The sequence below is a fragment of the Fundulus heteroclitus genome, chromosome 2, assembly GCF_011125445.2.
Source record: "Fundulus heteroclitus isolate FHET01 chromosome 2, MU-UCD_Fhet_4.1, whole genome shotgun sequence".
NCBI classification, from domain to species: Eukaryota; Metazoa; Chordata; class Actinopteri; order Cyprinodontiformes; family Fundulidae; genus Fundulus; species Fundulus heteroclitus.
This window is the reverse complement of record NC_046362.1, coordinates 32384988-32400451: the sequence shown is the minus strand read 5'-3', so window position 1 is coordinate 32400451 and position 15464 is coordinate 32384988. Positions and strand designations below refer to the sequence as shown.

The 15464-nt window shown below is 39.7% G+C and overlaps 1 protein-coding gene across 1 annotated transcript; it reads left to right on the top strand.

Annotated features, from left to right (window-relative positions):
• Positions 1-1662: 1662 nt before the first annotated feature.
• Positions 1663-15254, top strand: LOC105929619 (excitatory amino acid transporter 3). Its single transcript, XM_012867472.3, has 12 exons — positions 1663-1885; positions 2199-2291; positions 2401-2515; positions 4153-4195; positions 4277-4339; positions 6031-6212; positions 6450-6557; positions 8659-8781; positions 8867-9061; positions 9193-9327; positions 12715-12822; positions 15086-15254. The coding sequence occupies exons 1-12, from the start codon at positions 1837-1839 to the stop codon at positions 15153-15155; spliced, it is 1284 nt and encodes a 427-aa protein (XP_012722926.3). The 5' UTR covers positions 1663-1836; the 3' UTR covers positions 15156-15254.
• Positions 15255-15464: the final 210 nt, after the last annotated feature.

The window sequence follows — 15464 nt, the reverse complement described above, 5'->3', positions numbered from 1 at the left end:
TAGAGGTTGTCATAACAACAGGTGTAAAAGAAAGGTTTACGTGGAGCAGGAGTGTTTTTAATCATCGACCGCGTACAAGAGCTTAACTTAAATCCTTAAATCCTTCACCCCTAGCCGAAGAATGAGGAATCCCTTGGCCTGTGGATACTAGCTTTAAATTTGAGGAAACCACCGAATCGACCGTATGGAGCATGGATAAAAGTGGAAGAAATTATTATAGTGTACAGAAATGTATTAATGCCAAGGGTTGTGATTAGAAAGAATCGATGAGAGGAGACTATTTTTACAAGACTAAGATTTGATCATACTGGGTTTAATAAAACATTATTTTTATTAAAGAAAAGTGAAATAGATGAATGTATAGAATGTAAAGTAATAGAAAATGTAGAACATGTTGTATTATATTGTAGGAAATATGATGAAGGAAGGAGAAGATTGAAACAAAAGACAAGACAAATAGGAAGGGAATGGAATTTGAAAGGTTTAATAGAAACAACAGGAGAGGGGATAAAGGAAATACAGAAAGCTGTTATAAAATATCTTAAGAATATAGGATATACCATAATATTTTAAACTTTGTACGTATATATATGTATATATATATATATATATATATATATATGTGTATATATATATATATACGTCAATAACGCTCACAAATATATGTATGTATGTATGTATGTATGTATGTATGTATATATATATATATATATTATATATATATATATATATAGATAGATATATAGTATATATATATATATATAGACATATATATATATATACTATATATATATTATATATATATATATATAATTAAGTAATCATCACATTGATATGGCTCATGCTACATACTCCCAGTGGCTGTATGCACCCAAAAGTCAAGGTTGCAATCTGCCATTAAACAAAAAGAAGAAGAAGAAGAATCGACCGTATGTTTGTTCTTTTAATTTCGTGGACAAAAGACTGACAGAAGGTAAAATAAGGATTAATATTGGTGACTCGTTTTTATTCTTCACTCGTCATCTTGAATTCAGCTGCGCTACGTCCTCGTCTCTCTTGAGTTTGGGAGAAGCTGTCTGTTTTGTTGTGTGTTGTTCCAAATTGAAATGTTAGGTGTCATTATTACTTATTTCTCCTTTAATGTAAAGTTCAGGCAATTAAAAATGAAGTTAGTATATTGTTGCACGGTTTATTGATTTAAGTAACTCTGTTCACTAAGTCAAACAAATGTTATTAATTACACAAATTTCAAACCTTTATATTTGTTAATTATGATTATTTTCTGCCTACAGCTAATGAAAACAACATTAAAAAATAGAATATTGCACCAGGCCAATTAAAATAAAAATTTTCAACACAGGTATGTAGGCTGAATTAAAAATATGTTTAAAACCCACTGAAGCTTGCTATTTCCAAAAGGTACTTGGTTATTGAATATATCTGGATTCTCTGTAGAGGATAACGTCAATGTAAAAGGGCGGTTGTCCTACTATTCTACTATTACTGCGAACCTTGTTTTATTTGCTAATAATTTCCACTTGTTATACTTTTACAGCATTAGGGTAAAATGTTTCCTAAAGATAAAAACTGAAATCCTAAATAAAGACTCTGAGGCGCTCCCAGTGATTTCTCACTGCTGTTTCAGATGCTGTTTTAGATCTTCATGTCTTGTAAGTTTCCACTAATATTTATGTTTTTTGTTTTTAATGCATATCTGCTGTGTTGGTTCCTTTCTGCCTTGTAGGGTTAGGAGTTGGTCTAATATTGAAGTTCACTCTACATCTGACCGAAGCCCAAGAGGAAAACCTGACCATCCCCGGGGATCTGCTTCTAAGCATGCTTCAGATGTTTACAGTCCCTCTCATTGTGACAAGCGTCATTGCAGGCAAGCAGAATATGAAAACTTGATCCGTTTACCTATATTATAGTTATAGAAATAGATTTAAATGGCTCGTAATTACCTTTTTTGTGGATATTTGGCTAAAATGTTGCTTAATTATTCCTGTATATACCTCTTTAAAAACTAGTTGATGTTAGACTCTTCTGATATTCTTAAAATTTATTTCTTATGCCTTTAAAAGTGATAGAAAATGACCACTTTAGACATGTAGGCTTTTGTTAGGAAACAGTTTATGTTTATATCACTGCTCAGGGACCAGATTAACTTTCCTGATCTTCTGGTTTGGTTGTTTTCTCAGGCGTTACTGGATTGAGCGTCAAAATGTCCAAGAACATAGCTATGTACACAGGACTGTACATCCTTACAACCACCTTTCTGAGTGTGATTACTGGTAACTTAGTCATGGCTAGCAGTTTCTTTTAAGAGATTTCTGAGGACACCAATACTCTGTATTTATGCGTTATTGCTTTTGATATCCTGCCCGGGACGCTGTGTTGCAGGAGTGATTCTGGTGCTCGCTTTCCAACCTGGTGCGGCAGATATCACATTTACTGAGGAGGAGGACAAGGACAAACCGCCCTTTTCCATTGACGTTATCCTCATGGATCTTTTGAGGTGAGGGGAAATGTTTTTCTGACAGAACTCACCTGTTTCTGCTTATTCAGGTTATAATTTCCCCCTTAGAGAACTCATAAATACAGGCCCAGTAACTCCTTAATATTATATTTTGAATACAGTGCCAACATCCCTCCATTCCCCCAGCCATCCATTTTCTGACATGTCTAACTCTTGTGGGGTCACTTTGTGGTGCTGCTGCCAGTCTATGGCAGTACAGTGCCAACAAATAAGAGAAATTAAAATCATGAAAAAACATTCAACTAATTGTGTGTCAACAATGGTGCATGTACTTCCGCGCAAGATAAGTGTTTTACCTATCAACGAGGAAAATTAATAAAGACAATAGATTTTAATTGGGATTAAATGAGAAAATAAAGTACAATGAATGTAATGCAAAAATGGGCAGTGTAATACAGAACCAGGACTCATCCTATAAAGTGCTCTTAGATTAAAACTTATTTTTTGTCCTGCTTTGTTTGATGAAACCCCCCTAGAAACATCATAAATGTCTAACTTTCCTGAGGAAACTGAACAAAGTGATCATGACAAGTTTTGTTTTCCTGAGGAAGATTTACGAGGAGGAGCTCATTAAAAGAAAGATCCTCAAAGTCTGCAGAACTTCTGCAAATTATTTTAGATAAAGAGACTTTAACGCTGCTGTTCAGAGTAAATATTTTTGATCTTACAGACTGAACGTGGGATCAACTCTCATATTGTTTCTTGCTTTTGCATTTTTCATGTTTTAATTTGTTCAAAGAGGTTTACTGTTTTAGTTTGTTACGAATTATGAGATAACAAGCCGTTACCAGGGAAAGGAAGGACGTCTGGCACGCATAAACACATGGACAGTTATCTTCCCTGAAGCCGAGCTCTCAGTCTAATGGTGACTTGGGGTAATTGACCAATCCTGAGCCGGCTCTGCTCATATAAGCTGCCGTGGCCGAGGGCTGGACACTCTCTGGCGTCCGTAAATCTACCCTTCTCGCATTGTTGTGTATGAGAGTCCAGTACTGAAGCTGTAAACGTCCCACTGCCTTTTAGATTAAATATGTTGAAACATAGTTTCTATTTCAAGAGTCTTTTTATTACTACAAAAGTCTACAAACTGAGAACGCCACATTATTCAGGCAAAGAAGCTAGGGAGACCGCAACTGGAGGCGGTCAATTATTAACAGAATCTGCCTGTCAAATGATGCTCTGTTATTATGCTAAGTTTTTTTTCAGCATTTCCATTCATCAACCTGTGACTTTGTTAAAGTATCACCTGTAGCTTAGGTACCTTTTTTTACTACATGATTGCATATTGGGCTCACGGAGGAGAGACTGCAGAGATTGCTTATATGTAATATCATGCTTCAAACGTTTTAATTTGAAATGTCATTTTTATGATTACTATAACTATGATTTTACTCTGACTGGCCTGCCGCATGTGCACAAAATAAAGGGGAGTACCAGCACCTATTTTTATCACCAATTTACCACTGTGAAGGTCTTTATAATATCTGACCTTGGCGAGTTCCATCCATCTTTGTTTACGATGATGTATGAAACTCTAGTGAAATCTAATGTTCTCATGTTTTGTGTCTTTGCTTGGCAAGCTCAGTTTCTGAGGGACTTTGCTTTTACTCCCATAGGAACACGATTCCCCATAGCTTCATTCAGGCTTGCTACCAGCAGGTACGTTTTAATTCAGGTCCACAGCTCCGACTTCCCATGTTATGTTTAGAAAGTGAACTTTTTGTATTTTTCTCCTCCCAGTACAAGACTGAGATAGTTCTGGTCCAGTTAGCAGAAGATGACCCGGCTTATGATCCAGCAACAGTGAGTATTTTCTTCTGGTCTTTGCTCTCGATATACAGCACCTTCTAAAATTTACAAATTACAACCACAAACCTCAACGTTTTTTGTTTGGATTTTAAGTGATCGACCAACAAAAAAACAGCCCTTAATTGTGAAGAGAAAGGAAAAGACCAATCTGCCTAACAATTCTCACTTTTGGATAAGTCAACCTTTGTTAGAGTGTGGGAGGAAGCCGGAATACCCGGTAAGAGCCCTGACATGCACAGGGAGAACAGGCACAGTCCATGCAGGAAGACCCCATGTTGGGATTCAAACCAAGGATGTTTATCTGCAAGGCAGATATCCCCCCCCCCCCCCCCCCACCACCCGAGTTGGCTCTTTGTAAAACAACCTTTTACTGAAGTTACAGCTGCGGCTCATTTTGAGCAGCTTTGCACACCTGGAACGTGATTTTTCTTTTTCTTCATTCTTAAAAATTGCTCAGCATCAATCAGATTAAATGGTGAGTCTCTCTGGACATCTATTGTAACATGTAGTCCTGGATTTGACTAGGCCGTTCTAACACATCTTTGATCTGAACCTTTCCACTGGAGCCCAGCCTCTAACGGTTTTCATCCCAGACTTTCCTGGATTTAACTCCTTCCACCTTCCCATCAACTCTGACCCTGTCCCTGCTGAAGAAAAGCTAATTCTCACGCATGTGTATATTTGGATGAACAGGACTTTGTCGAAGGGGTTACAGAGTAAAGGTTACTGAAATTATAAAACACAGAATTGTTTAGATTTTTGTATGTAAGATTTGAGGTTTTTTTTAAACCACAAATGATTTTCTTTTCTCTTCACAATTATTCACTGCTTTGTGTTGGTCTTTCACAAAATAAATGGTGGTAAAATACAGTCATATTCAATAAATGAGTAACTTTTATATAGATTAACACAGACTGATGATATTTTGACTCCTTTATTTCTGTTAATTATGATCCCCCCCATCAGCTAATAAAAACACAGCATTTATGATGAAAATATTGCATCAAACCAATAAAACTAAGGAAAATGTTTCATGCAGAAATGGGGGCTTAATGAAAGTATGTTTAATACCGTCTTAAAGGTTATTGTAAGAGATTATGAGATTACAGAGACTGGACTGCAAAGTTGGTTGCCATGGAAACTACAGCTAGACGGACTCTGAAGGCACAGTCTGACATACTTGGATTGGACAGAATGACTGTTTATGGGAAAATGTGTCAGGAAGGACACGTCTGCATTACAGCATGATCTTCTCCACCAATGTGATGAAGGCAACGCTGATTTACTGTTACACGCCCCTGAATGGGTGGAGACAATCTGTCCTATTTAATGTCTGTGTGAGAGAACAAACGGGGTTCTCAGGTACCGGTTGTATTGTGTTGTTATGAGAACCCAGTACTGAAGCTGTAAACATCCCTCTGCCTTTTAGATTAAATATGGTGAAATATAGTTACGATTTGAAGAGTCTTTCTATTACTACAGAAGTCTACAATAGAAACGCCACATTATCAGATAAAAGAACCTGTGGTGACCGCAAACAGGTCCGTTATTTAACATTGTTTTTTTTTCAAAAGGCAATTTTAAGCTGACAAACAAGCCTCTAAGAAATGCCTATTCTAGCTTATTGAATACATTAATACGTGAAATACATTAAAGTTTATGGGTATTTGTGTTTCTTGGTGTAGAACGGCACTCACATGCAACTGCTCGGCCACTACGTTAGTGGAGCCAACATGCTGGGACTGATCCTTTGGTCTTTCATCTTTGGCATGATGATATCGAGGATGGGAGACCGTGCAGAGATCGCCGTGGAGGCCATCAGAAGCCTGAACGAGGCCATAAGAATCATAGTCACCTGGATACTGTGGTACGATCAAACAATGCAACATTTCACTCTTTTACCACATTATGCTCTTTATTAGTGTAGGTCAAACATACAGGCGAGTCACCAGTGACATGTGGTTTCAGTTCTTCTATTTACTTAGGATAGCTGTTTCCTTAACAGTCGTTTTTTTTTTTTTTTTTAGATAAGTTCGGACACCCTTCTTTTATTTAACCTTACTTTTGTTTTGTTTTTTTCTTTTTTGCATGATTTTTGTTTTAGGTACTTGCCCGTTGGAGTTCTGTTCCTGATCGCTGGCCACGTGGTTTCAGTTCAGGACTGGGAATCCGTGTTTAAACTCGGGAAGTTGGCTGGGGTGGTTTGTCTTGGGTAAGTCCACCGGCGCAGGATTTTCCTGTCAAGTTTTTTTTAAATTTTTTTTCAATAGATTCCAATCTTTGCATGGAAAATGACGTACGTAGGCTGATGATGGGTGGTTCTTGCTGTTTTGTTTCTTCCTTTCTTCATTTCATGGCAGTAGTGCGAACATTTTATTTAATTAACTTTGAGCAATTTTACAATCATGTTTGCCTTAAAACATGATATTGGAGTGGGAGGGGGGGGGCAGCGGGGCAACCAGAATGGAGGATTGCCTGGCTTTGATAACTGTCAAAGGTCCAATTAGGAAAACGACCCACTTCACCATCAACAGTACCCCTTTAAAACAAAGTACTATATGATTTCTTAACTGTACCCTCTTTCCCTTTAGGAGGGGATAAATCAAAAATTCTCTTACCCGAGACCATTGATAAATACATTTCACCAACTTGTTGTGTGGTCATTAATAAATGTATGAAGTCACATTTACTGCACAAAAAAAGAGGAAAGCATAACTTAACATTCTTTAATAAATGTGTCTCTGCTTTAAGCTGTGGAGAGCCAACATGCACAAAGTTCCACTCAGTCAAGTTTATTACTCACAAGACCTCAAAGCGGGAGGAGGGGAATTCATTTTTCCATCTTCACTCCAAACTTCTACTATGTATTCCAAGTCAAGCTTATATTTCACACAAAGTTCTACTGTTTCATTCTCCCCACAGTAGTCACAACTCCCTGTATCATACTTTTGTATTTTAAAAAGTATAATAAAGTATAGTTATGCTCAAATCTTTCCAGGTTCCTACTTGTTTAATCCTATAAAACCATCTTCCTGTTCTTCCACATCTCATCATTTCTGCAATTCTATCTTCAGTTCTTGATTGACACTTTGTTTATTCTCTAATTTACATTTATGCACTTTAAAGTTCTTCCTCTAACGGGTTGGATTGCAGCCATTTGTGTTACATAGCGCCAACCAAGTGTGCAGGAGTGACACATGTCAATCATCGGGGGGGAGAGGGGGGGGGGGTCCATTGCAATTCCTCCCCTCCTCCAGTTTATGCTGCTATAGGCTTAGGCTACTGGAGGATATCAGGGCCTATTTTTTTCACTCTGCTGAGTTCTCCTACTGTTCTCCAATTTCCAGTTTGTTGTTATTTCAACTTTTAACTTTTTATTCTCTGTCATTTTTTCCTTCATAGAAGGTACACCTGGTCTGGCGTCCTGTTAGCTGTGACATCATCCAGGGGAGGCAGATCATCCTCTATTACCATCTAACATAGAAAGTACTCCTGGGTCAATGTGAGCTTCTGTGCTTTCTGTGTCTCTGCTCTGTCTTCTCTAAGCCCCAGTGGGTCGAGGCAGATGAGCGTTCACACTGAGCCTGGTTCTGGTTCTGCTGGAGGTTCTCCTCCCTGTTAAAGGGGGAGTTTTCCTCTCCACTGTCGCTTCATGCATGCTCAGTATGAGGGATTGCTGCAAAGCCATCAACAATGCAGACGACTGTCCACTGTGGCTCTACGCTCTTTCAGGAGGAGTGAATGCTGCTTGGAGAGACTTGATGCAACCTGCTGAGTTTCCTTAGAGAGGAAACTTTCTGACCAATCTGATCCAATCTGTATAGAAAGTGCCCTGAGATGACATGTATCCTGAATTACTGCTGTATAAATAAAATTAAATTGAATTCGCTCTTAGAAGCATGAGGAGCTTCTCAACATATTGATGTGATGTCAGGATGCTTCACTGTTGGCGTCACAAAGAACGTGAAGTGTTCACCTTTTCCTTGGGGTCAGCCTAGTGTCAGCGTGTCGTTGCATGTGCCCAAGCTTTAACCTAAGTACTGATGTCTACGTGACAATTAGAATTTAGGAAAATTAAGATTCAACTCAACTTAAGTAAACTCCCAAATGAGATTATTGAAATAAAAGTATATTTTTAAAAATAATTTGAGTAATTTGTTTTTATGAAACAGAAGGGAAGAAGATTATTAAAAAATTAAGATTTTATTTATAAGCTGTATCGCTCAGCCCTAATAGCATGTAGTATTAACGTGACAAAATGTGCGAAAGATCACGCTCGTCTTTAATACTGAGCATGATTTTGTCTCTTTCAGGCTCTTCTTGCACTCCTTTATCGTTCTTCCCCTGTTTTATTTCCTGTTTTCCAAACGGAATCCCTTCATAGTCTTCAAGATGGTGTCAAAAGCCTTGGTGACCGCACTTCTCATCGCATCCAGGTAAGATGTTCAGTTTGTTCATGGACAAAGTGCGAGACTTTTCTGGATTCCTCCTCCGAATGGCAGGGTGTGTTTTGTGCCAAAGCTCCGCCTCTCTGCCCGTGACCTTTCAATGCTGTGAAGAGAAAATGAAGGTGGACCAAAGAATCAGCCGCTTCATGCTGCCCATCGCCACCAGCATCAACATGAACGGAACCGCCCTCTACGAAGTGGTCGCCGCCATTTTCATTGCCCAGCTCAATGACATCGATCTGGAGATCGGTCAGATCCTCGCCATTGGGTGAGCAGCTTCCTACATGTCCCAGTGATTGAGAAAAGACGCGTGCTGGGATTGTTAAGAGGAAAGCCATTAAACGGTTGTGTGTTGTTGTTGAGGAAGAAATGCTCATGGAAGCTGTGCTTGATTTGCAGAGTGACTGCTTCCATTTCCAGCATTGGAGCTGCAGGGATCCCAGCAACAGGAGCAGTGACCACTCTGCTGATTTTGACAGCGGTGGGACTGCCGGCGCATGACGCCTCCCTCCTGGTGGTGATGGAGATGCTCCTGTAGGTTTAACTTGCTGGTCACTGCTTGCATTTAAAGGGTATTTTAACAGTTAGACTATGTTGTTACTCTGGATGGAATTACACTGGTCTGCAATCAGAAAGCTTTGAGTTATTTTTGACCAGGAAAATTTTTTTTAACTCGGCTATAAAACAAGTGTTTTTGACCACCTGGTTTTATCTGCACAAAGTAATCAGTTTCTGGGGAGACCCTGTGTAACATTGATTGGAGAAAACTTCCCTTCAAGACTGATGTCGTCCAAGGAGATCCAGAATTCAGTATACCTGTGAGGGTTTTACATAGACCAGCCAAAGAGACGTTGATGAAATTTCAAAAATATATTCTTAATTTATTACAAAAATCCAAAAAATATTCAAAAATGATAAATTGGGGCCCAAAAACTGAGGTCAACATAACAAACTACAACTCAGGTAGTAACACAAAGAACTCAAGCACAAAACTGACCTAACAAACGAAACATGAGGGGGAACTTAAATAGTGGCTGATCAGACCACTGCTAATTCACACACAGGGGGTAGTTAAACACATGAACTTAAATACTGGTCAGCACATAACTAAATCTTTAAATTGGATAAATATTACTATTGAACTAAGTTACCAAAAAGATACATTAAAGAAATGGTAAAATTAAATAAACTAAAGGCAAAATTTCCCCTTCCCCTGGCAAACAAATGGAACGACATACATATTTATTTCTAATCGGGCACTTAAAATACAACATAGCAGCTGACTGAAGTGCTTTACAAATATGAAAACACAGAACAACAATGAAACAGTAGGACAAATATGTGAAAATAGAAATTAAAACATCGCAAATGCAAGGAAAAAGTGCAATGTTAAGACAGATGTTAAGTCACTCAGGGTGAAAGCCACAGAGAAAAAACAAAGAGCTTGGCTGACCTTCAGCGAAGCTCATTCCACAATTTAGGAGCCAGAGCTGCAAAGGCTCTGTCTCCTCAGGATTTATAAAAAGGTATTCAGCACAGCTAAAAGCATCTGGTCGGATGATCTAAGAGCACGTGGTGACATGTAAAGGTGCAACAATTCAGACGAACAAGAAAGGCTAAGAACATTCAAAGACCTAAAAACAAACAAAAGAACTTTAAAATGGATTCAAAACTGAATAGGAAGCCAAAACCGGAGTTATGTGCTCTCCTCCACCCGTTCCAGTTAAAAACCCTGCAACAGCGTTTTGCATCGGCTCTATCCGTAAGAAGGAGGCCTGACTTACTCCGATGGAAAGAGAGCAGAAGTCGTTCAGACGTGAAGTAATAAAAGCGTCTCTAAGTGAGGCCTAAAAAGGAAAGGTTTGATTTCCGACAGGCGCTTCAGCTGAAGAAGGACCACTTAAGCACGCTGCTGACATGACCATCAAATTTCAGGCAGGGGTCTGTTTTCACCCCCAAGTGTGTGATGGTGGGTTTTTCGTATGGGGCCACAGCAGTGCAATCAAAGGTGGGGATATTACCAGAACCACCAGATTTACTTATTATAACCTCTGTTGTTTTATTTTTATAGATATATATCTATGTAGATAGATACATATATCTATCTATCTATATATATAAAAAATGAAAGAAATTAAGTGTAAATAGAGACTGAGTGGAGCCATTATGTTTCACAGGGAAGTAGACATGACAACCATCCGCATATAAATGAAACTGCACACCATGCTTTCTAAAAACAGAACCTGATGGCAGAAGATAAATTGAGAACAGCAGAGGACCAAGAATTGAACCCTGGGGTTCATCACTCTAAAACGTCTGTCAGAAAGGTGGGACCTAAGCCACTCAACAGCTGAACCTGTGATGCCGACCCACTGCTCTAATCTAGAGATTAGAATGTCGTGGCCGACTGTGTGGAAAGCAGCTGTTAAATCTAAACGCACAAGTAAAAGAGTTTCCAGAATCCAGTGCTAAAAATATATCTTTGAAAACCCCTAAAAGCGCGGATACAGTGCTGTGGTAGGTTTGGAATCCAGATCCAAAAAGGCCTTCAGCTGGAAATAAACATTTCTAAAATTTATGAAATTAAAGATAGCTTGGAGATCACCCTAAAGTTTGACAAAGACAGATCAAGGACAGATTTTTCAACAATGGTTGCACCACAGCATGTCTAAAATCCTTAAAGTTACATATTCACGTTATTTGACATTTTTAAGTAACTCTAGTTACATACCACGTTTTTCTGAAAGATCACCGTGTCCTGCTGGCGTAGTATTTATTTTGTCTTTTAAGCTTTGTTGGTAGCCTTTTCTGTGAATATTTATCGTTACAGCATCATGTGACCGGGGTTACGTCACTTGTGTTATGGACGGGCTGATAGGTCATAAACAATCCACTTATCAGGGAAATAGCATTCTAATGCCTTTAATTTGCATTCATTCCAATGAAAAGATTTTAGCCATTGCCTTTTATTTATGTCATTGCCTTGTTTACGTTTGGTAGGAGATGTCATCACAGCTCAGTCGGCTCGGTCGGGACTCATTTAGCAGCTGCCTCAGTGGCGACCATCTGGTTTTCTAGTAGTTCTGTGGTGCTGCTGGTAGATGGCGCCACGTCTGTGTAATGAATTGTAAAGGAAGAACCCAAATGTTAGCCGGACACAGAGCTGATGCTTAAAAAGGGGTTTATTATCAAAAAAATCCAGGAGGCAAAAAGAACTCGCTTCAGGCAAGCAATAGAACAAACTCCAAAAACTGGCGAGCAGAAAACTGAACGGGCAAAACTGGCAGGCAGGCTAAACTAAAACAGACAAGGGTGAAGTGCTCTTACCGAGAAGATTACAGGTGAGGATAACACAAGACGTCCTGGCAACAAACAGAAAACTAAAGCGGGCTTAAATAGGCGAACGGAACAGGAGAGCAGGGCGGGACTAATTAACCAAAACAAGTGGAGATGATAAAAGGAGAATACAGACTAATAGACAATAAACCTAAGGTAGAAAACAAGACAAAGACTAAACTGACACGAGCTGAAATAAAAACTAATAAAGACTAAAACAGGCTAAGCATAAATCCAATACAAAACAAGAAAACAGAAATAAATCCTAAGACAGAAAAGTGGCTAAACTGAAAAAATAACCTGAACCACAACAGAACGTTACAGTCTGTTTATGTCGCCTCATCGCGCCCATTGCTGGGTTTCTGTTTAGGCTCAAAAAGGAGGACGCCTGGAGTATATAGCCTTATTTTATCACGATCAGCTGGGTTTTGGTCTTTTTGGTGTAGGCTTATAACATATAGGAACAACATCAAGGGGGGAACCAGGTGATTTGATACGGGTAACCAGTTTCTCTAGATGGGAGCAGGAAATATGCCCCAAATGCTGAAATGCAGCATGTTTGTTCCTGTCTCATGTTTCCCTCAGCGACCGCTTCAACACGGGGGTGAATGTGCTGGGAGACTGCTTTGGTGTGGGTCTGATCAACTTTCTCTCAACGAAGGAGCTCCAAAATCAGGACCTGATACTGCACAGGTAAACCTTTGAATGACTTGATTTTGATTATGTGTTTCTTTGCACAGACACAATATTGCCTAAAGTGTTCACTCCACCATCCAAATCATCAGATTCAGATGTTTCAGCCCCTCCATGGTATCCGGTGATATCCAGCTTCCACAAACATGTCCGAAAGAACAGCTCGCTCTCAGGAGCTCAGTAAATGTGAGCGGGAGTGGAAGCGATTCAGTGACGAAGTGCTAGGCCATATAAAGTCACAGAGGATGCAGAGGCACGTAATGAACTGAGGTCCTTGATGGACAGGCGGCTGCATCCAAGCCTTGCATCCCCAGGAATAACTCAAAGCACCAGCGCCCGTATTCACAAAGACTCTCAGAGCTTCTATCTTAGCCTAAAAACTCCTGCAGGAGTTTTAGCTTCATTCATATCGCTGCTGAGAGCGACTCTGAGTGAGGAGACGACAGAAACCTTTATCTTAGTTGCTGGGTGGGACGCTGTCTTTTAAGAGCTGGGATTGGTCGATGGTACAAGGAGAAAAAAACCCGACACAAACGCGCTTCTATCAAAGGAAAGAAATCAACCGATTAGACTGGAGATTAAATTTAGCAAAATTAATTTATTGTTACACTACATCACAATGTTTGTTATGCACATCCTTATTTTTGATTTGCTTATAATGTTTTCTCCACATTTTACGACTTCATCTAATTGACATTAATGCACACTCACCCGTCAGCATTTTACTGGGATCGCCTGCTTGTATAAAGCGTCATCTTTAGCAAAATGACCAAAAAGGATAAAAGTGCAGATATCGCCCACTAACTTAGTAAACCCTTTATAGTGACTTTTCAGCTGTGATGAACATGATCCCAGACTGGCCGAGTGATAACGCAGCGGCCCTAACACGGACAGACTCGCCTCTCTGCGCCGCCGACCAGTCCGAGCAGAATTAGACTGGATCGTAATCCTGATGAATTTACTGCACAGATGAAATCTGGAGGTGTACTTTCTCGCCTAAAATCAACTTAAAACACTTTGTGATAAATTGAGGTTGTAAAATTGATAGGTGTGTAAACGCCCCATCGCCTTCCTCCACCCTTGAGGTGGACAGTTTTTTCTCACTCAGTGCTACCCCGCCCCCTCAACAAGCCCCGAGAAAGCAGAGAAGTACCGGGTCGGTTGGGGGGGCCAAAGTCCCGGGAAAGTAAAGCGCGTTAAATGAAATTAGTCGGGTAAATGTGTGTGGAAACGCGACCTGTGATTTGCAAAGCCACAGGCATTGGAGTGGCGCCGGAAAAGGAGCTATTGTTACCGCCTGCTTCCTCGCTGCGAGCCGCCATTGTTGTCTGAATCCAAAAAGTCGCTTCTCTCATACGTCACATCGACGAAAATCCTGCCCGACGATCCTGATTGGCTCGTCCATTTTATGTGGTACTGAAATCTCTCCCAATGGCAGCGAGTCCAGATGGACGTGTGGAGCTCGATAGAACGGCATCCATCTGACGAGAGTCAGGTCGCTTCTCTTACTGGCTTCCATGTTTGCAGGCTGCTGCTCTTTTGCCAAAATAAAATACCAAATGCTGCGCTTTGTGTTGGGAACCCTGGGAACTCTCATAGGATTGGCTCAGGAACCAGGAAGTAAACACGGGCTACACACTGAACCTCTGGGTTTGAAAAGAGAAAAATGTGACTAAAGACATTGTTAATGGAGAGAACCGGTTGTTTATAGGGAATGTTACTTCCATCCTGGGTAACAAGTGAGAATGATTTAGGTTGATTTTATGGTAAATATCTTACTCACAGCTCCTTAAATTAATTATTTTTAAGCATTTTTATGTATTTCTGCTCCAACATGGCTGGCTGCACACCAATGCACAAGTCAGTGTCCATAACATGGATGAATACATTTGGTCTGAAAGAACCTTACTGGTCCGCTGGCACCATATTAAACCCCATGGATTAGGAATAGGATGTCGCTCAGATTCATTTGTGTGACGGCAGACGAGCAAATCCTTTTGTCAACATAGTGAACATCTTTCTCACGGCGTTTCTAATGACTGAGCTGTGTATTGTTCACTCAGAGCCAGGTAACAATGATCTAAATGCCTCACAACTGCTCTAGTTTGTGTTTTAATAAACGTTTAATAAAATATCTAGACTGTATTTTTTTAGTGAGGACATTGGGTATTCTTGATATAGTTTGTTACAGAATATTATTTGCAGTGTTGTCTGTTTTCCTGGTAAGCGACGATCAGTGACGATCCATCTATGACTTATCCAGGCAGGACATGTCCGAATTTGAATGTGACAGAGCCATTCCCGCCGACATCCGCACCACCTTCATCGACTGAGGATTCTCTCCACGCCATCGTTGAGGCCAAGTCAACATTTTAAAGAGTCGTAGATTCAACGCGCTGATCGTTACCTTGTCTGATGAATTAAAGTCTTAAGTTACCATTGTTATTTGAACTCTTTGTCCATGTATTTCCTTAACCACCGTGTTTGTGTCCATTCATATCACTTTTTTCTTAGTATTAACAGAGATGCAAGACTCCATCCATCAATTAATAACTACGATACATGAACAAAGTGAATAAACGAAAGCTGAAAGTAAAGCGCATTAACACTGAAAAACATTTAACAAATATGAGTGTGGAGAG